The 22,753-nt window shown below is 32.6% G+C and overlaps 1 protein-coding gene and 1 pseudogene across 1 annotated transcript; both read left to right on the top strand.

Moving 5' to 3' along the window:
• LOC147063841 (uncharacterized) overlaps window positions 1-22,753 on the top strand; it is a 231,559-nt pseudogene that overhangs the window by 187,424 nt on the left and 21,382 nt on the right.
• Window positions 212-19,997, top strand: LOC147063842 (uncharacterized). Its single transcript, XM_085959053.1, has 11 exons — window positions 212-244; window positions 1,087-1,212; window positions 2,858-2,983; window positions 6,411-6,536; window positions 7,593-7,718; window positions 11,055-11,180; window positions 12,731-12,856; window positions 14,003-14,128; window positions 17,780-17,905; window positions 18,857-18,982; window positions 19,520-19,997. Exons 1-11 carry the CDS (start codon window positions 212-214, stop codon window positions 19,655-19,657), a joined length of 1,305 nt encoding a protein of 434 aa, XP_085815179.1. The 3' UTR covers window positions 19,658-19,997.

Genomic DNA, 22,753 nt, shown 5'->3' with positions numbered 1-22,753 from the left:
TGAGGTGAAATTGAAGGCAATTCAAAGTTATTGTCTGTAGTATCATAGAGTGCCATGCAGAACTATAATTGCAAGGGTTAGTCCCTCAGATACCTATCTATACTTAGGTGGTGGCCACACAAACAGGCGTAAAAAGATGGACTTCAATATTGAAAAATGCAATTTTTTATCGTTTACCAGAGCCTCGCGAATATTATTTTTCCAATATACGATGCATGAAAGAGTTCTTTTGCGAATACCATCTGTAAGGGATCTTGGCATTACGTTTGAGAGTAAGCTGTCATTAAGTGGCCATATAGCTATAATTTTGTAAAAAGGCGCTACTAATGTTGGGCTTCGTCTTACGTACTTCTCGGGTCTCTTCGGATGTTACGGTATTAAAACTTTTGATTAATTCTTCACTACGAAGCAGGCTTAAGAGTGGGTTTATTGTTTGGGCACCGCATCAGTTGAAGTATTACCTTATAGTGGAGAGGGTTCAGAAGAAATTTTTGAGACTCCTTTACTTGAGGTTGTATGGATACTATCCGTGGCTTTGTCCAACAGACTTTCTTTTAGGTATGCTTACATACGGCAGTCTGCAATTTAGATGAGATCTTTATTTAGGTACGTATTTTTTCGACTTATACGAAGTAAAAATAAAAACTGGCAGTGTTGACCTGTGTGTCCCTGATAACTATCTTTGAAATAGAGAACATCAGTTGTTTATTCTCCCAAGGTGCAGAACCAACCTGCCACTGGTAATGCCAATTGGAAGGGCGATAACTATGTTCAACAAAATTTCTTCGGGCGTTAATATATTCCACTTGCGTGAGGGTGAGTTTCGGTGGACGCTATTTTATATATTGTCAAAATAGGGTCCTTTTCAAACTTTGTTCATTGTGTCACAATGTCACATTCTCAATTTTGCTGAATTATTAGTTAGATAATAAACAAATCAGTTCATTATTCTATATTTGCCATGATATATGTATTTTATAATGGGTTATTATATCATTGTCTATATTGTAAGCCCATTCTTTCTCATTTAATGTATTCAAAAAATTCTACAATAATTATAATACAAATATTTTAAAAATCTTTCAGGGTAAATATGAAGAGGCAGAACTCCACTATCGACAAGCGCTACAGATTTACGGAGTGAATTTGAAACCAGACGATCCAAAAGCCGCCGACACCAAAAAAAATTTGGCCTTATGTTGCTTCAAACAGGTACAATTAATAATATACATTGATCTTAGAATGTCGTAAAATAAAATACTGATAATAAGAAATCTTTTTTGATCTCTGTTGCTTGAATTAGGTCTTAGTATTTACAGTAATATATGAATGACACTGTCTTTCCAGTATTATTATGATCTTTCCACAAACTTAATATCCACTTTTTATGTGTGTGAGAGTGGCTATGGTTTCACCTAAGCGTCCTAAATTGTTAAGGTTGGCGTTTAGGTCAATATTATTGTCGTCAAAGGTAAAATCGAAAAGACTATCACAATATGAATCGCGTTTTATTTAGGGCTCTTCTTACAATTTGTGCGATCCTCGAACGAGGTATATCAACTTCTTTATTTTGTTCAAGGTTTTAGTTAAAACTAACACATATGCAGATTAAATCCCCTCAGTAGTCCTGTATGCAGCATTTAAAATGGAAAGCGCGTAGATATCAACGTAGCATATAGTGATTCCCAACTAGTCTTCGGGACCCTGAACTTCTTAAACATTAAAGCTTCAGTATTTTCAAATTTTATGTTAGATATTGCGTCATAGTTAATATTAAAATAACGAAAGTTTTACGAGGGAGGAACATTTTTGTAGCAACAAGTAATGAAGTAATAAAAATTAGACGTCATCATTGTGACTTTATAGATAAATCCGCCAAATATGAAGCAAAACACATCCATTTTCACTATCACTAAATCAGCATCATCATCATCATCACTAAAGTGGGAAGAAGGAGGCGAAGTTTATTACGAAGTTCTACAATTCTTATCCATATTGTAGATGATATTTATCAGGTATCGTCCAGTGATTACGTTATAATTTTTGTTTTTTCAAATACTAACATATTTCGCGGCTTCCTGGCAGGAGCTCCACGGCCCCCTGGGGGGCCGGGCCCCCAAGTTTGAGAAGAACTGATCTACACGTCGTCTACCCGAGGTCAATACGCATGTGGCTGTTGTTCTTCTTTTTCGTCATGACCTCATCGTGACCCGGATGATTTGACTGTTAAACAGCCTTTTCAACTGGTTGACCACACTCCTCTCAGCAATCCCCGACATCCAAGGCCTCTGTCCACATAAAGACATTATACATACATTATTTTAAATGAACCGGCCCTATTTAACTTAATTATTTTATTTAACTTAACTATTTTCATTGTGTCAGAATGTTACATTCTCAATTTTGGTGAATTATTGCGTTAAATTATAAAAAAATCAGTTTCTTTTTCTATATTTGCGATGATATATCTATTTTATAATGGTTTAATGTAATATTATATTATTAATTCGCCCACGGTGGCCGCGCGGCATAAGCGTTGGACTACAAAGCCGTGGGTCCCAGGTTCGAATCCTGGGTCTGGCAAGTACAAAAATTGTTTTTCAATTTGTGTGTGTCAGGGTATGGACCTAATAGGTTGAGCAAGTGGCTGACATCCATTTCTCGTAAAAAACAAAATCTGTCAATACAAACCTCCACTCTGTGGAGGCCCATATGATCCTATCAGGATCGGACATGGTCGAAAAAAAAAAAAAATATTATTAATTCACAAAGTCCATTCTTTCACATTAAATATATTCAAAAAATTCTACAATTAATTATTAATATACCTAATTAAAATATTTTTATCATCTTTCAGGGTAAATATGAAGAGGCAGAACTCCACTTTCAACATGCGCTAGAGGGCTACACAGTGAAATTAGGACCAGACAATCCAAAAGTCGCCGACATCAAAAACGTTTTGGCCTTAACTTGCCGTGAACAGGTAAGAACATTGTACATAGATCTTAGATTGTCGTAAAATAACTTAAGGATATTAAGAAATCTTTTTTGATCTCAATTGCTCGATTTAGGTGTCAGTATTTGCGGTCATATAGGATCATAAGGGCGAAACTACAAAAACACTGTACTGAGATAAATGGGAAAATAGGGTAAAATAGTTTTTATTGTTAAAAAAAACAATTTCACACCGTAAAAATACAAAAAAAAAAAATTAAAGCTATTGTAACATATTCATAAGAGTAATGTAGAGCATCAATATCGTCATTTTAGACATTAGTTAGATGGGAAAAAAATAAAATATAATTAATGGGAGACATTCGCCCTTTTGTCTCTCAAAATATTTTCAAATAAAGTTACTGGTAAATATTTGTTCATAATACAATATAGATAATACAAAACATAGGCGAAATATCTTTCATCAAATTCTATTCCTAAATCTAACTATATACATAATTTTGTTATGCATCTTCTTCATCCATGTTTTCCTAATTATTTTCAAGATTTGACAACTTTAAGGAATTGTAAAAATAATGATATTGTTCCTGAATAATGCCCATTGATATCTTTTTCGCAGTGAGGGAAAGTGCTGCGTTATATTTAGGCTGGAGTCGAAAAGATGAATGGTTAATTATTCTGGTTTCTCTTCGTATGACTTGGAGCATTTTGAATGGCTCGTCAAATCCATATTTTCTCCATCCGTATCAATCCGTATGAATCGTATAACACTTTCTCCATCCGCATCAATCTTCTTATTTTTATTCTTTTTTATTTTATTCTATATTTCTTATATGCATTTTTGTAATTCAGAAAAATCAAGAAAATCTTGTTGATCCATCTCAGTTAGATTGTATTTTTTGTGTGCCATCTGAACAGCAGAGTACCATGCGGATGGATGGTATTTATATCCAAATGCTTTAGTTTTCGATTCTCGCATGAACGGAATCTCATTTCATTTGCGAGCGCCCGGATTCAAAGAACATTTGATTAACTCTCGGAATTTTTGGGAACGACTATGTTTTATAATGAACATCTTGTGGCACCATCCGGTCTTTGTTTTTCAATATCGCCTAAAGACCAATATGAATTCAACATTGTCTGCCGTACGTTTCGGTAAAATTCTCATTGCACTTTCTGGGACATTTAGAACAGTCTTTGGGCTTTAAATAACTTCCTTCAATTTGCTTACCTGTAACTGAAACATATGACATTCCGTTTTGTCTATTAGTTATATGTTTATTTCTTTTGCATTCGTAGGGCTTAGCAATACGTGTTCGTTTACTATTTAACTCATCAAAAACACAATTTTATTTCTGAATTGAACATTATCGAACATCACCGACATCATTTCTTATTGTAATTTCTTCTGGGCATCCATTACATTACACCAAAAAACCGGTTGAGCTATTCAAACACGTAGTAATTCCTGAGATGCTGTAAATGAGTTTGTTCTACAGGGAATCGATAAATTAACTCACTTTTATCTGTGTTCATAATATAATATTATGAAGTATATACCATGGTTAAATTCAGCATATAATGGTGGTTCATGCGTAGGTTCTAATATATTTTCTACTGACAATAATAATTGTTCTCTAATCTCTTCAAAAAATCCTGTTTCACTATTCAACTACAAAGTAAATTTTGGGATGATGTGCACGTCTAAGAAAAGAAATAGTATTTTTGATATAAAAGACAGATGTTTTGAGTCCGGTTTTCTAAAAAAAATATAAAATATTAATTACATAATACATAATAGAGTTCAATTCTGTCTTTTATGATGAGTGAATATTCTGCATTATTTTCCATTAGTCATTTTGCTGGCCATCCTGGTAACGTATCAGGGAGAAACTCTCGAAAATATTATCTTGAGCTCTGCAACCACGAAGTAACTTCTAAGATGATAATATGCATGTCTGAGAAAAAAAATCGTATTTTTAATACAATCAGCTAGTAGATAAAGCCATATCTGAACAAATGAACAATTCATTATAATATTTCATCACTGTTAACTGTTTATCAGAGTTATTCTCCTTGAAATTATAATCATTAGTCGGTGTATTATCTGGTACATGATTTGAGTTCAAAACATTCAGTTCTTCATCTTCCAATTCTGTATTTCGATCTGCAAAAACATGATGCTGTAAGTATATAAATATTTAATCAGATTACATTTAAAAACAATTTGACCGGTTAGGAGTCGAAATAACATAACTTAAATATACATAAATAATTACTTACTTCGCATGCTTGTACGTTGGTTCTGTTTAAAGATATCCACAATCATGACCTCTCCAAAAAATTGTTGATATGCAAATATGAACAACTTACGCCAAACTAAAAATTACGAAACATCCATAAACTAAACTTTATGTCAGTGACATAAAGGCGAAACGCCGCTTACGTCGAAGTGTCTTTGATTAATCGGCATTAATGTCAGAGTCACACAGGTGTTAGAGGACATTCACCCATATGACATTAAAATTCCATGTGGATTTGTAGATACGCCAAGTAATATCTGGCAAACCGCTATAAGTACGAGTTTCATCTTTTTACATATGATAGAACTGCGTTCTAGCAAGACAATGCAATATTTAACTCAAAACAGCCATTTTTGTAGTTTCGCCCTTATGATCCTAGACCCCCGATATGAATGACTCTATTGTTGTGATTTTCCCACAAACTTAATTTCCACTTATCATCTGTGTGACAGTTTCACCTAAACGTCCAAACTGTCAAGGTCGACGTTTCGGCCTTTGTTCAATATTATGTCGTCGATGGTAAAATTGAAATGACTATTACGTCACGTATCGCGTTTTATTTAGAGCTCTATTTGCAATTATTTGTGTGATCCTCGAAGTATATCAATTTATTTTATTTTATTCATCTAAACGTATGCATATAAAATCCATTAAAATGCGGAGTGCTTTATGCAGCGCTCGAAATGGAAAGCGCGTACATATCAACATAGCATATACCAGTGATTCTCAACTGGTCCACAGAAATATAAAATCCTTAAATATAAAAAACTACCGTTAGATATTATCATTGCGTCATAGTTAATATTTAAATAACGAGAGTTTTACGAGGTAGGAATATTTTTGAAGCAACATGGAATGAAGGAATAAAAATGAGATAGGTATCAGTTTTTCATTACTATTAAAGTTTATAAAATTTTCATGGTGACGTTGAAGATACAGTGAGAGCTGATTGTTTTTTTAATTTTTTAAACGTATTATATTTTGACAACTTGGAAGTGTGGTAATAGTCACGATTCCGATGTGTAGGCAATAAATGGATAAGGTCTTTTAATACACAATATTATAAAAATGATAGAAACTTAGGTACATAATAATAATAATAATAATAATACAAATAATTAATATAATAAAAATATTTAAAACACCTTTCAGGGTAAACATGAAGAGGCGGAACTCTACAATCAACAAGCGCTGAAGATCTACGAAGTGAAATTGGGAGCAGATGATCTTAAAGTCGCCGACACCAGAAAAGATTTGGCATTATGTTGCTTCAAAAAGGTACAAATAACAATGTACATTTATCTTAGATTAGCGTAAAATCTTATGGGATGCATTTGGAATCAAGTAAGACATGCGTCGACGCACGCAAATTGCAGTGTCGTGTGTCTTAGCCTTAAGACAGTCATGAGAGGCCGTGCTTACGTTCTTACGGTTCACATTCTGGGATAATTAACTGTCTGAATACGATACAGCACGTTAATTATCACTTTTTTTTAGAATTCAGTGATAGGTTAGAATAATCCTGGTTTCTTAAGCTGAAAAAGGCAATACTCGTGAATTTGCTACTTAGAAATATTACCTAGTAGTCCTATAAATGATTCACGAAATATTGATCACCGATTATAAAATTGAGAGCTGACGAAGAAGGAGGTGTTTTTTTTAAACCCGTAGTTTTTCGTTTACTTTTTATCTAGTACCTACCTACATAATGGACAACATAATAATTGGTTGGTGTAACGCGTTCAATTGGGTGTGAATTCTAATTAACTAAAATTCTAAAAGAGACACTCGAAAATTTGAAGTGAAACAAAATTCAATACAAAGTTAATGTTTGCAATGTCGTAGAGTGCCATGCAGAACCATAGTTATAAGTGTCTGTCCCTAAGATAGGCTTCCATATTTAGTTGGCGGCGACATCTGAGATTACGTCGAGTTTTGCGCACCTGATACATAATTATAATAATATGTACCTATGTCGCAAAAAAACTGGCGAGCGACAAGTATTCTTGGAGGAGCCGTGTGGTGTCCATATGCTCCATCTAAGGGACAGACATGGCCGATGAAGAATATTCTATTTTATTTATTTTTTTGATCGTGTCCGATCCTAATTTGTATAAACAGATTTTGTGTTTTACGAGAAATGGATGTCAGCCACTTGCTCAATCTATTAGGTCCATACTCTGACTCACACACATTTATTCTATATTTACCATGATATATTATGTTGTTTATAATGGTTTAATACATTATTGTCTCAAAGTCCAGTCTTTCTCATAAAATGTATTCAAAGAAGTCTACAATTATTATAATACAAATATTTAAAACATCTTTCAGGGTAAATATGAAGAGGCGGAACTCTACAATCGACAAGCGCTGAAGATTTATGGAGTGAAATTGGGACCAGACAATCCAAAAGTCGCCGACACCAGAAAAGATTTGGCCTTATGTTGCATCAAAGAGGTACAAATAATAATGTATATTGATCTTAGATTATCGTGAAGTAAATAATGATATTAAGAATCTTTTTTGATTACATTTGCTCGAATTAGGCCTCAATATTTGAGGTCATATAATATGAATGCCACTATCTTTCCAGTATTGTTGTGATTTTCCCACAAACATAATAACCACTTGTCATGTATGTGTGAGAGTTTCACCTAAACGACCTGAATTGTTAAGGTTGACGTGTTGGCCATTATCACTATCGATTGCGAAAAAAATCTGAAAATGCAGTTCAACCTCAGCCAGGATTTTCTGTACGAATTCAAAAAGCCATGACAGCAGCAGAACGTATGCCACTTTATAGACTACAAAGTTGTGTGGCTTGATTCCCGGACTCACTGAAGATTGGCCAAAAAATCCGACAAAAAGTTGCTAGGCATGTAGCTGCAATTCAGATTAGTAAAACAGCAGTGCCTATCAGACGGAGATCTTCAACTATTGCTCTAAAACTATTAACGTTAAGCGTTCACATTTACCTCTAGTTTTCGCATGTACAACGACTATTCATAAATCACAAGGGAGCACGTGCCCCAAAATAGTTTATGAATACGATAAAAAACATCCATTGTCATTAGTTTATGTCGCTTTGTCACAGGTAACAAGTATTGAAGGTTTATACATTACAACAAAAGAAAACGATAAGACTTTTTTAATGGCCAAAGAAGAAATTTTCGGTTAGGTACATGTTCAAACACGTGTGTTACCATGATCTTACTCCCTACTTTATTTATCGTTTGTCAATTTATGGCTACGGCCGTATGTTGTAGCTTAGCCACTGGGAAATTCCAATAGAAAGGGTGTATTTTAAAAAAATGCTAGCTTATTCTTAGGTCAATAATTATTATAAAGCAAACATTATTCGTAGAACGTTTATCACATTTGAATGGTCAAAGACATAGCTTATAATCAGTATTTTTAAAAGTATCTTTTACTGTGTAAATCTTGCCCATTTTTTGAATAATAAAATGCCTAATTCTTGTCAAATTTGCGATCACAGAGATTATCAATATAATTTTTTATTGTAAATATTTCACTAAGTATAATACAGTCGACATAAAGTTTACTAATGGTTTTATAAATGCTTTAAAAAATTAATAAATATTCCACTTCACATGGACGTACTGAAATATGACTATATTCTAAAACATTAGAGCGAGAGGTTTAAAAGAATACTATTTTATGGAATAAAAATACTTTATGCAGTCATCAAATGTTTAAAATAAATATAAAGGATAATAAGGCTTTATAATTATGTAAATAGATTATCTACAACGTTTAAGGAATGTCCAGGATCATGCTTTGAAAATAGCATAAAAGCTCCATTTTGACGTACGCTAAGCATGTCCCTCCTTAATCAAAACTTTATTAATTGTATTAAATATCTTTCTTCAATTTATTATTTTATCGTATTTTCTACTTATTTGTTTTGTTTTTGTTTTTTATATTGTTTAATTGTGTAACAATAATTTAATTGTGTATAGGTAAATTAATATCATTATATCATTTTAATTTTATTATGCTTTTGAATCAAAACTTTATTAATTGTATTAAATATCTTTCTTTAATTATTTTATCGTATTTTCTACATAAGTATTTCTTTTGTTTTTGTTTTGTTACACCAAAGAAGTATAACTTCTAACGCGCGTACATAAGTAGAGTCTCTGTCGCGTAACCTTGCCATTTAGAATAGATGTTTTTGAATGAAAACGTGAATAAACCCATCGAGTGCTTGGAATTTACTAATTCAATCATACGGCGTACGTGTGTTAACCATTCGAGTGCCTGGCTTTTACTAATACATTTATATGGTTGCGTATACACACAAATCCTTGTCACTGTGTACAATGGCAAGGTTACGTGAATGATAGTCTACACGCAACGATATTTAAAAAAAAAATCTAGTCAACATTGGACAAAAAGATTATACATAATACTAGTGATCTAGATATTATCTAAATCTAAATATTTCTGTATTTTTGCGATCACACTGTAGGTATATGCATGTGCATGGAGTACACAATGTAATTAATTAACTAATACGCCGCGCCGCTCCTGTTCTTTTTTCCACATATTTTTATTTTGTTTTCGCTTTCTAGACACTCCATTGATAGATGCTGTTATATTTTTGACTAAATCATTCATTATGATTAAAAATATAGCAAGATGAATAAAACGATGAACTGTCACATTGAGAGTAATTTGATGAAGACGCCATTTGTAATATTTAGTGCTCTTCTAATGGTCGACTTAAAAATGCGCAAAATCAACCAAGCTTTATAATTTAAATAATCTGATGTATGGACGCTTTTTGTACTACATCAAGATTTTAAATATTTTTTTTTGTAGGCTTTTGACGGGTTTTGAAGCCATAGAATGCGTACCTCAATAGGCTGTAAACGCGGTGATAACCCAAAAAACTAATACGATAACAAACAACTTACTGTGAAAGTCTAATATAAGTAGGTACCTACGTGTCTGTTTGAGTGGTTGTTATCTTAAATATTCGATGTTAGTTGTAGGGATTTTCTTATGCTTTGGGTCAGTGACGTCCCAAGACAAAATGCCACCCCTCGCCAGCGCACCCCATTTTTATACAGTATTTTTTATCATACTTGTATCTCTCCAATATTTAAGAAATGTGTTGTGTGGATACAATACTACAGAAAATATAGATATCACTAAAACATACAAAGTTAAATTATTTAAATATAGAAAGCGAGTCAACGTAATATAACTAAGACATTTACCCAAATCACCAGAGCTGAGGCCTTATTAGGTTGATATTTCTGACACATTTGGTTTGTACTATTCAGCAATACACAGATTTATTATTTTCACTATGCTATTATGTACAACGCAAAAACAAAATAATTTTAGCTATTTCTATATATACCAAATGATTCTCCTCGATTTGCCGACCTTCAAGTAACTGCCGACCCCAAGTGACGCCTAATCTGCCTACCCCCACGGGACGTCACTGCTTTGGGTAGTATTTATACTCAATTTGTGAAAAATACGCATGTTTCGAAGAATTTGGTATAAATTAATAATTTGTATGACTGATTTGAGGTTTTTTCGAGGACTCCTTTAAATTTTATATCGAATCGATTGCGTCATCTACGCGTCATCAATACTAATAATAGTACAACAAAAGTTTCTTTTTCTATATTTGCTATGATATATCTATTTCATAATGGTTTAATATATGATTGTCTCAAAGTCCATTCTTTCTTATTTAATGTATTCAAAAAAATCTATACTTAATATAATAAAAATATTTTAAACATCTTTCAGGGTAAATATGAAGAGGCAGAACTCCACCTTCGACAAACGATAAAGATCTTCGAAGTGAAATTGGGTCCAGACGATCCAAAAGTCGCCGACATCAAAAACATGTTGGCCATAACTTACCGTGAACAGGTATGAACAAGTATTATTGTACATTGATCTTAGATTGTCGTAAAATAATACAAGGATATTAAGAAATCATTTTTGATCTCAATTGCTCTAATTTGGTCTCAGTTTGTGGTCATATATGAATGACTCTGTCTTTCCAGTATTGTTGTGATTTTCCCACAAACTTAATATCCACTTGTCATGACTGACCATGTTTCACCTAAACATCCTAAACTGTTAAGGTCAACGTTTTGGCCATCGTTCAATATATTGTTGTCTAAGGTAAAATCGAATTGACTATCATAATATGACGTATCGCGTTTTATTTAGAGCTCTACTTGAAATTTGTGTGATTCTCGAAGTATATCCACTTCTATATTTTATTCATGGATTTATTTTTATTTTTAAATTAAATCCTCTAAAATGTGGAGTCCTGTATGCAGTGCTCGAAATTTAAAGCACGTACATAAAAAAGTAGCATACACCAGAGATTCTCAACTTATCTTATCACTTATCTATTAAAGTTTATAAAATTTTCTTGGTGACGCTATTGATACAGTGTGCGCTTATTGTTTTTTATTTGTTAATCCTATTAGATTTTGACAACGTCGAAGTATGGTAATACGATATAAATCATGTATCCGAAGTGTATACAATAAATCGGTAAAGTAGATACTCTTTTAATATATATTATTAGAAAATTGCATTGGTAAGGAGTGGCACATTTAACAAAATTAAAAGAGTATAAAATGTAGGGAGGAATTCGACTAATAGGTATAACTTTTCGGAGTGGATTCCGTGTTTGTTATCTTTTGTGAAGTACAATCTCTAATTGAGTTTTGTGTATCTTATTGAAGATTTTAATAAGATGCATTTGGAATCAAGTAAGACCTGCTTCGATGCACGCAAATTGCAGTGTCGTGTGTCTGAGTTCTAATACGATCATTAATGGCCGTGTTAAAAATGTCACTCCTGTGGGTCTATTCTATACTAATCGACCGCTAATGTAATAAAGTGATAAATACAACGGCTAACTAGGGTGGGTTTGTATCAAAGTATTAGCACTTATTGTAACAATTACAATAAGTTGGTTGTAATTGTTGCAATAAGTGCTATAATTTAACAGCACCTCACTTGGCTGTGATAAAATTTAGAGAGAGATAGACAGTTTTGACTGCTTAGAGGGCTAACTTATTATAGCAATTATAATATCTCAATACAAATATGTAATAAATACTATCACTTCAGCGGTCGATAGTCGCCTTGTGTATAGAATAAACCCGCTGATGATTCTCATCCTGGGATAATTAACTGTCTGAATACGATACAGCAATTTTATCATTTTTTAATTGGATTTTAGGATAGGTTAGAATAGTCTTGCCGCATAAGCTGAAAAAGTCAACACTCGTGACTTTGCTACTTAGAAAATATTGGTTTAATAACCTTAAAATGATTTACGGAAATTTGACCACGAATTATAATTGAGCGCTGACGAAGAATTATGTGTTATTTCAAATACTTAGTTTTTCGTAATGTTAATGTTAATATAATAAAATATTTTGAACATCTTTCAGGGTAAATATGAAGAGGCGAAACGCCACTTTCGTCAAGTGCTAGAGATATATGAAGTGAAATTGGGACCAGACGATCCAAAAGTCGCCGACATCAAAAACGACTTGGCCATAACTTACCGTGAACAGGTACTGAGATACCCGGGGTTCCAGCGGCTAGCTCAGGTGTCGATCGAACCCCGGATTCACAAAAAAAGAGATATTTTAAATTGAGGAGAAATTAAATGAAACCACGTCTGTCTCGTGCGTAACTTGGTATTATCTTATATTTTACATTTTCTTTACACGTTTACATATTTTGTTTTAACAATAAGTTTCGCAGGTCCGTACATGTTGGAAAAGGGACGCTCACTAACTTTCTTTTTTTTTCCAAATTTCGCGTACCCACGCCGTCCAGCAAAAAGGACTCTCGTGATTGGCCAAATTTTATCGCGTGATGCTTTTGATTTGACGAATCACGAGGACCACCCCGGCGCAGGCGCGTGGAAATTTGAACGTTGCCGGCAAGCGCGGAAAAATTTATTATATTTGAATAAGTACTTATATTTAATCTTAAAATTATCTCTTTCATCCATCATCATTTATACTTTTTAAATTAAATTAAATTTATTTTAATTACACCTCCACGCAATATGTGATTTTCACACACCGGACGAAGGCCTTTACTTATGAATAAGAAAAATTACGTAGTTGAGCAAGGAATCAGATTAGATGTTTTATAAAGCCGTTTCTAGAGGTCAGGGTTACGTTTCGACTTATGACTACTAAATGATTATTTTACACCGGGAGAAGCCCGCCTGTAACAGGGGTGTATCAGTACGAACAATTATTGTACATTGATCTTAGATCGTCGTAAAATAAAATGAGGATAATATTAAGAAATCTTTTTTGACCTCAATTGCTCGAATTATGTCCCAGTACTTGCGGTCATATATGAATGACACTGTCTTTTCAGTATTGTTGTGATTTTCCAATAAACTTATTATCCACGTTTCATGTCTGTGTGAGAGTTTCACCTAAATGTCCTACATTAACTGTAAGATCGACGTTTTGGCCATCGCTATATGTTGTCGTCGAAGGTAAAATCATAAAGAATCACATGAATCGCGTTTTATTAAAATCTCTACTTGCAATTTGTGTGATTTTTTTTTATATTTGCCATGATCTATTTTATAATGGTTTAATATATTATTGTCTCAGAAATCACTCTTTCTTATTTAATGTATTCAAAGAATGTTACAATTATATAATAAACCTATTTTAAACAACTTTCAGGGTAGATATGAAAAGGCGAAACTCCACTGTAGCCAAGCGCTCAAAATCTATGAAATCAAATTAGGACCAGGCGATCAAAAAGTCGCCGAAACCAAAATCTACTTGGCCGAAACTTACATTGAACAGGTACGAACATTGATCTGAGATTGACGTAAAATAAAAAGGAGATATGTATTAAGAAATCCTTTTTGATCTCAGTTGCTCGAATTAGTTCGCAGTATTTGCGGTCATAATATATTATGGATGACACTGCCTTTCCAGTATTGTTTGATTTTCCCACATATTTAATATCCACTTTTCATGTCTGTGTGAGAGTTTCAGTAAAACATTTGTAACTGTTAAGGTCGACGTTTTGGCCTTTGTTATATATATTATTGTCGTATATCACAATATGTATCGCGTTTTATTTAGAGCGCTACTCGCAATATGTGTGATCCTCAAAGTATATCAACTTTTTTATTTTATTCATGGTTTTAGATAATACAACACGTATGCAGATTAAATCCTTTAAAATCTGCTATAAGTAGCGCTTAAAATCGAAAGAGTGTAAATATCAACATAATATACTATTTCAGTGATCCTTAATTGGTCCGCGGTACCGTGAAATCCTTAAACGTGAAAAACTACAGTATTTTAAATTTTAGGTTACATATTGCGTCATAGTTAATATTGAAATAACGAGAGTTTGATGAGGGAGAAATATTTTTGTAGCACAAAGTATGAAGGAATAAAAATGAGATATCAGTTGTTATTATCTATTACCTATAGTCAATAAAAAAAATCATGTTGACGTTATAGATACAGTGTCAGCTTATTGTTTTTTTTATTTGTTAAAATCCGATTAGATTTTGACAATATAGAAGTGTGGTAAAACGAAATATCATGTATCCAAAATTTGGGCAACAAATGGATAAGGAACTCTTGTTATATTTATTTTTATAAAATTGAAGTGACTTACTTACCTAATAATTCATAATAATTGTAAGGTTCGCATGCATTGCTTTATCTTTTATCATGTAGAATCTCCAATTGAATGTTGTATATTTTAATGAGGATTTAAATGGGATGCATTTGGAATCAAGTAAGACCTGCGTCGACGCACGCAAATTGCAGCGACATGTGTCTGAGACCTAACCTGGTCATAAGTGGCCGTGTTAAAAACATCACTTCTGACAGTTCACATCCTTGGATAATTTCTGTCTGAATACGATACAGCATATTTATCAATTTTTGATTGGAGTTTTGTGATATGTTAGTATGGTCCTGCTGCATAAGCTGAAAAAGGCAACACTCGTGACTTTGCTGCTTAGAAATATTGGTAGACCTATAAATGATTTACGGAAAATTGACCACCGATTATAATTGAGCGTTGACGAAGAATTAGGTGTTATTTTAAATCCGTTGTTTTTCGTTTACCTTTTATTCTGTACCTACCCAATAGATAAAATAATCGGTTGGTGTAATCCGATCAATTGGGTGTGAACTCTAATTATCTAATATTCTAAAAGAGACACTCGAATTAACCCATCATTATTTCTTGAAGTGAAACAAAAGTCAATACAAAGTTATTGTTTGTAATGTCATATTGAACCATGCAGAACCACATTTAGAAGTGTAAGTCCCTAAGACAGGCATCCATATTTCGTCGCTATAGGATTTGTTTCCCGAATAGACCAAATGTCAATTTTACAGGAGACGAAAAACAAAATTGATTGTCGTATATTTTAATATCAGTAGATGTATCAATCATTCTTTCTATACTGTATGATTGCAACATTATCTAAGAATAGATTCCAAGAATAATATACTGGTATAAATCATTAAATGCACAGAAAATGCATTTTATTTACAAGTACTCACTGTGGATATTCGGTAATTTTTTAGCGCTCTCTCAGAATAATGGATATTCGGGACAAAACATGGACGTTCGGGATTTAAGACCGTAGCGTATTGCTGCACGGCCCACAGATTACTGAGTGGTCAAAAAGTACGCGCCTCAAATATTATATTTATTTACACGATAATTGTTAATAATTACCTCTACTAATTAAATACTTAATGATCGTAATTACCCAAGTTCGTATGTAATAATAACATGCGGCAATCGCTTTTTCGATTTTTTTTCGGATTAAGTAATAAAATAGTTTTTAAGTAATTAACTATTTTTTTATTGAACGAATAATTCACAAGATTTAAGAATGTACCATTCTAATAATTGAACATACTTACATAATTTTTTTAAATCACTTCTGAGAAAATATATTATAAGGTATCTACTACTTCAATTACTAACCGACGTCACGGTCATTTCTCCAATATTTTATGATGGTACTTACTCGTACTTACTAACAATTTTATATTAATACTTTTTCAAAAAAAAAAAAAATCTATTTATATATATCTGTATATTATTATATCTATATATTTCTATAATTGACAATTAAACTTATTACAAACCACCAAATAAATATTATATATTTACTATTGTAAGGAATAACAACACAAAATAATAGCATGTATAAATTAATTACCATTGGCTGCTAATATTAGGTAGGTACCAATATCCTAAGTATATAATATCCACCAAATAAATAGTTACTAACATACATATTAAATTAAATTAACTATCAGCGCATTCAAAAATAAATAATAGCATCGCCTTTATTTTCATAGAAATACCTAGATTAAAAGTAAAATAAAGACAAACAATGTTTGATTAATAATAATTTGAAATAATAATTATTTTTTACGTCATAGTAGTTGCCGGGTCATACTGTAGAATTCATATAACCGTTGGGATTTTGTGTCATTTATCAAAACAAAATGCAGTTATTTAGGTTAAAATACCCACTTCCACACTCTACTGTAAGTTCAGGCGAACTGGTGATGTATCAGCTATGAATGATTTCTTCAAATTTGATGAATTCACTATTAAAACAATAGTAACGTTAAAAACAATATCAATAAGACGAAATTTGAAAGAAGTCTCCGGACGGCCGAAAAATATGAAAGTGGGCGTGATTGTTTTAGAGCTAGACAGCGTGAATGTGGGAGCGAGATGCACGACGTGAGCGCGGTTTGATTGGCTAAAGTCATATTCGGGAAATAAACACTCAGCCAGAGATATATTTCGACCGAAATTAACTTGGATATTCAGGTACGAATAGTTGGACATTCGGGAGAACACCACGGAGTAATTGTAACTTAACATGGCGTATTCGGGTTTTTAAAAAAATATCTCTGTTCCTAGATAAAAATATATTGTTTTTATAAATGATTTCGGTAGAGTTCGATAAAAGAAATTGAACTGCATTAAAATGTCGATTTTGACAAAAATGGATATTCGGGAAACAAATCCTATGGCGACGATTTAGTAGGCGGCGACGATAGAGATTGCGTCGATTTTTATGTATACATACCTGATACATTGGTAATAATAATATGTATGTCGCAAGAAGACTGGCGAGCGACAGGGATTGTTGGAGGTGCCGTTTGGAGTACATAATATGCTCCAGCTTAGGGACAGACATGGCCGATGAAGATTATATTTGATATTTGATGTGTTTTCAAACTAAGTTCATTGTGTCAGAATGTTACCTTCTCAATTTTGGTGATTTATTCGTTTAATAATAAAAAAAATCAGTTTATTATTCTATGTTTATCATGATATATGTATTTTATAATGGTATAATATATTATTGTCCATTCTTTCTCATTAATGTATTCAAAATCATCTACAAGTATTATTATAATATAAATATTTTAAACATGTTTCAGTTTAAATACGGAGAGGCGGAATTCCAATATCGACAAGCGCTTGATATCTACGAAGAGCAATTGGGACCAGACCATCCAATAGTCGCCGACATCAAACACAAGTTGGCCATAGCTTACAGTAAACAGGTACGAACAATTTTATTGTACATCGATGTTTCGTAAAATAATATAAGGATATGTAAGACTTTTTTTTGATCTCAGTTGCTCGAGTTATGTGTCAGTATTTACGGTCATATAAGAATGTGACTGTCTTTCCAGTATTGTTTTTGTGATTTTCCCAAAAACTTTATATCCACTTCTCATGTCTGTGTGCGAGTTTCACCTAAACGTCCTAAACTGTGACGGGCGACATTTTGGCCACTGTTCAGTATATTGTCGTCTAAGGTAAAATCGAAAAGATTTAAGAATAAAGCAAACCACAAAAACTGAAAATGACGATTGATGATTTTTTTGGTAAACTTATTATCTGAAATACTAAATTTGTATAATCTATATCAAATATTAAAATATATATATTGCAATGAAATTAATCAATTATAACGGTATTTCACATGTTCATTTAGAAAACAACACAATTACAAGAAATTAAAACAGATTTTGCCAATAAATTAGATACAATTTCATATTTATTTTGGAACGTAAAAGCTCCATATATTATTCTACATCTTTCGAGGAGTTCATTTTAATGTATGTAACTAAACAAAAAAAATACACAGTTTTTTTATCTCCCCTGAAAAATTTGCTTTCTGTCAGTTATGGGGTTTTCGAAATGACCAGTTCAAGTATTATTTGAGGTGAAACAAAGGTCAATACAAAGTTATTGTTTGTAATGTCACAGAGTGCCTTGAAGACCCATACTTTCTTTTACCCTAACAGAATGTTACATTCTTAATATTGTTAAATTTAGTATTCGTTGAATAATAAAAAAAAATGGTTATTATTCTATATTTTCCATGATCCATTAATTTATTTTATGATGCCAAAATATATAACTGTCTCAAAGTCCATTCTTTATTATTTATTGAATTCAAAAAATGCTACAATTATTATAACAAAAATGTTTTAAACAACTTTCAGGGTAAATATGAAGAGGCGGATCGCCACTATCGACAAGCTCTTGATATCTACGAAGTGGAATTGGGACCAGACGATCGAAAAGTCGCCGACACCAAAAGAGATTTGGCGCTATGTTGCTTTAAAGAGGTACAAACAATAATTTACATTGATCTTACATTGTCGTAAAATAAAACAAGGGTTTTAAGACAACTTTTTCGATCGTAATTGCTCGAATTAGGTCTCAGTATTTGCGGTCACATTATATGAATGACACTGTCTTTCCAGTATTCTTGTGATTTTACCACGAACTTAATATGCACTTTTCATGTCTGTATGAGAGTTTCGCTAAACGTCCTAAACTGTTACGGTCGACATTTTCGCCATTGTTTAATATATCGTCGAAGGTAAAATCGAAAAGACTATCACAATATTTATCGCGTTTTATTTAGAGCTCTTCTTGCAATTTTTATTTGATCCTCAAAGTATCTAAACTTCTTTATTTTATTCATGGTTTTAGTTAATCCAAAAGAAAATATTTAATTATTCTATATTTTCGATGATCTATGTATTTTATGGTGGCATTATATATTATTATTGTCTCAAAGTCAATACTTTATCATTTAATGTTTTCAAACAATTCTACATTTACAAAATAAAAATGTTTTAAACTACTGGTACTTTCAGGATAAATATGAAGAGGCGGAACTCTATTATCGACAAGCGCTAGAGATATACGAAGTGAAATTGGGACTAGACGATCTAGAAGTCGCCGACACCAAAAGATATTTGGCCTCTTGTTGCTTAAAACAGGTACAAATATAAATGTATATTAACGGCCCTCGTGCGCTTCAAAATGGAGATTTTATGGTATTTTCAGAGCATAAGTCTGGACATTCCTTAAACGTTGTAGATAATCTATTTATATAATTTTGAAGCATAATTATCCTTTATATTTATTTTAAACATTTGATGACTGCATAAAGTATTATTATTACATAAAATAGTATTCTTTTAAACCTCTCGATCTAATGTTTTAGAATATAGTCATATTTCAGAACATCCATGTGCAATGTGTTAAGATTTTTTAGGTTTATTAATTTTTAAACACATTTAAAAAACCACTAGTAAAATTGTTTGCTATTTAAATAATAAAAATATACACGATAAAAAATTATATTTATAATCTCTGTGATCCCAAATTTGACAAGAACTAGATATTTTATCTATTATTCAAAAAATGGGCACGAATATCACATTTGAAGATAATTCTAAAGATACTGATTGTCTTTGACCTTTCAAATGTCTTTGACCATTCAAATGTGATAAAAAATCCTACGAATAATGATTGTTTTATAAGGCCACGTCATCTGAGATTGTGTCGTCTACTGTATCCGTGTATAATCTTTGTCCTATACCTAGTAGGTAGTGAATTTACAGATATGATACATTGGTTCAAAACGATGCCATTTAAAATGCAGTGAAGACACCTTTGATTAGGTCGAGCTAAATAAATTATGAACTCTGGGTGGTGTAAATTTCCAAGTGCAACTAAGTTAATCTATAATCTAGCTTAGATAGTTCAGATTCTAATTGTAATTAAATAGTCATTTATTACTATCTTCAATATGCATGAGGCGTTTTTTGGATATTTCTTGCGGTGCATGCATGAGAAATAAATAGACCGGGTGGTGCGTGGAGGTGGGTGTCCACAAAATGAGGAGCGCAGACTGTTTGAGGCTGTTTTACACGATAAGTCATGATGCCAGCCATGGAAGTTGTCTAGGCCTACATTAATAGCATACATAACTTTGTTATGTATGCGGGCAGCCATGTTATATGCATATATATGCCTAATAATTGAAAGTAACTATAGTTTTAATTTATCCCCTGATATCCCAAATAAAAAGTAAATATTAATAGTACTTACCTATGCAATTTGTTTATTCAATAGGGCAAACTCAAGGAAGCGGGAATTCTATACACACAAGTTTCGACTAGAGCTCACAAACCGTAATGCGGTTCAAACGATGGTAAGGAAAACAAATCAAATACAATATTATAATGTTATGGGACCAAGGGCCTTAAAGAAGTCAAGGGCGGGACTATATTGCTTATCACCACGCAATGCAGTGGGTCCGGTATCCATTGGACCCTTGGATCCGTTTTTAAATAATTTTATAAGTACAGTTAAATTCTATGTACATTTTCATATTACATAATGTCGAAACATCTAACGTGAGAGCAAATGATCCATTCTATTGTGGTAATACCAATATTTTTTTTACACAATTATATTATGTAATACTGTGCAGCTTTTGCTTTTTTTGCATCTTACAACAAAACGTAAAAACCAAATGACCACCGAAATAAACGTATATTTAATATAATATTTCGGACAGATAATAAATAGATTATCTGCTCAAACATAGACTAAGAAAAAATATGACTAGAGAGAGGATATCGTCTGGCTCAGGACGTAAGTACCAATCGAAGGGTTTGTCAGTTTGCGCAGCCCCGGCGCGGCGGTAGGCTTCAAGAAACGTTAAAATCCCATTTTTTTCATAATAGTATTATAAATACTCGTTGAGTCGCTGCTTCATAACTGTGCGCTCCAGCTCCAGGTTGAAAATGATGTAATATATTCCAAAAATATAATTGTTACATATATTATCTATTTAATACGTCACATATTATTATATTAACTTTATATTATGACGACGAATCTGACTATGAATTTTTGTGTTTACTTTTGTCTCAAATAAACGAACCACAAAAGAATGTTCATCTCTCTAATTATGTATACGGATTCGATCACAGCTCCTGGATTAATAATATCTTTTATTTCTGCCATATATTATTATGATGACGTCTCATAATAAGATAAACTGCCTGCTGACAAAATAGGATAATTGCTATGTAAAAATATAGTGTTTCTGCGTTGGTATATAAAAACACAATGTTAATCCAAATATCAGTATGTTTTCACTTACAATAATGTATAATGTTTAAATTTGGTAGGGACCATTATATATTCATGTTAGAAATAAACTTTTTTCAAAACACTGTCTTTTTACTTAGCAAGGCAGTGAAAAATTTGACATTACACTCTCCGTATGGAATTAATTATGACACCTAATTTGCTTTGAATAAAAATATATTAAAACCAATATGTATTCGTTTTAGGGTTGTAGCTCAGGCAGTATTAATGTTGAGATGGAGAGTTAAGATGTGACAAGCGAGCATGATATTCAACCAGCCATCGAAGATACTTTCGTTGGATCTCCTGATGAGGAACCTCTTCAGAATCGGCCTCATATAGAGGCACTGCTGCATGATTATCTGCTTTTTGATCAGCTGCTGTATTATCGACTGCGAGTTTTTGAAGTTATATATTTTGTCGATAGATGCTACTATAAATTGCACCTTTTACCGTAACATGATAACATAATATTTTTTACACGAATTGATCATAAAATATGGTTTCAACAGGTGGCACTACATGCTATGATACGCGCAAAATTAGTTAACTATAGTAAACCTTTTATAATACACAATGTCACTGCTTAAAGTGTTGCAATTCTTAGGAACACTCTTAATCTTTCCTGCAAAAATTCCACCAACGTAGGAGGGGACTTCTGACTTTAGGCGAATCATCTCAAACGACTTTGTGGTTTCGAGATCAAGTTTTGACAATTCTTGGTGTAGGAATATAAAATCTGCCAGGTCGTACAAATCTAGCTGTTTCAACGCAGACACGGCAGGATCGAAGGTTTCCATGAAGTATTTGATTCCGCCCTCCGACTCAACAGACATGGGTTTCAAGTCTAGGACAGTGTTCAGGTACTCCGTCACGTTCATTCGTTTGTCGTCATAACGCCGATCCTAGAACTGCCATATCAACTCGTAATTTTGACTGAT

This window comes from Rhyacophila brunnea, unplaced genomic scaffold (genome assembly GCF_057557595.1).
Source record: "Rhyacophila brunnea isolate RB1 unplaced genomic scaffold, BYU_Rbru_1.0 scaffold_8, whole genome shotgun sequence".
Lineage (NCBI taxonomy): Eukaryota > Metazoa > Arthropoda > Insecta > Trichoptera > Rhyacophilidae > Rhyacophila > Rhyacophila brunnea.
Note: the sequence above shows the minus strand (reverse complement) of the source record. Positions and strands in the feature narration are given on the sequence as shown.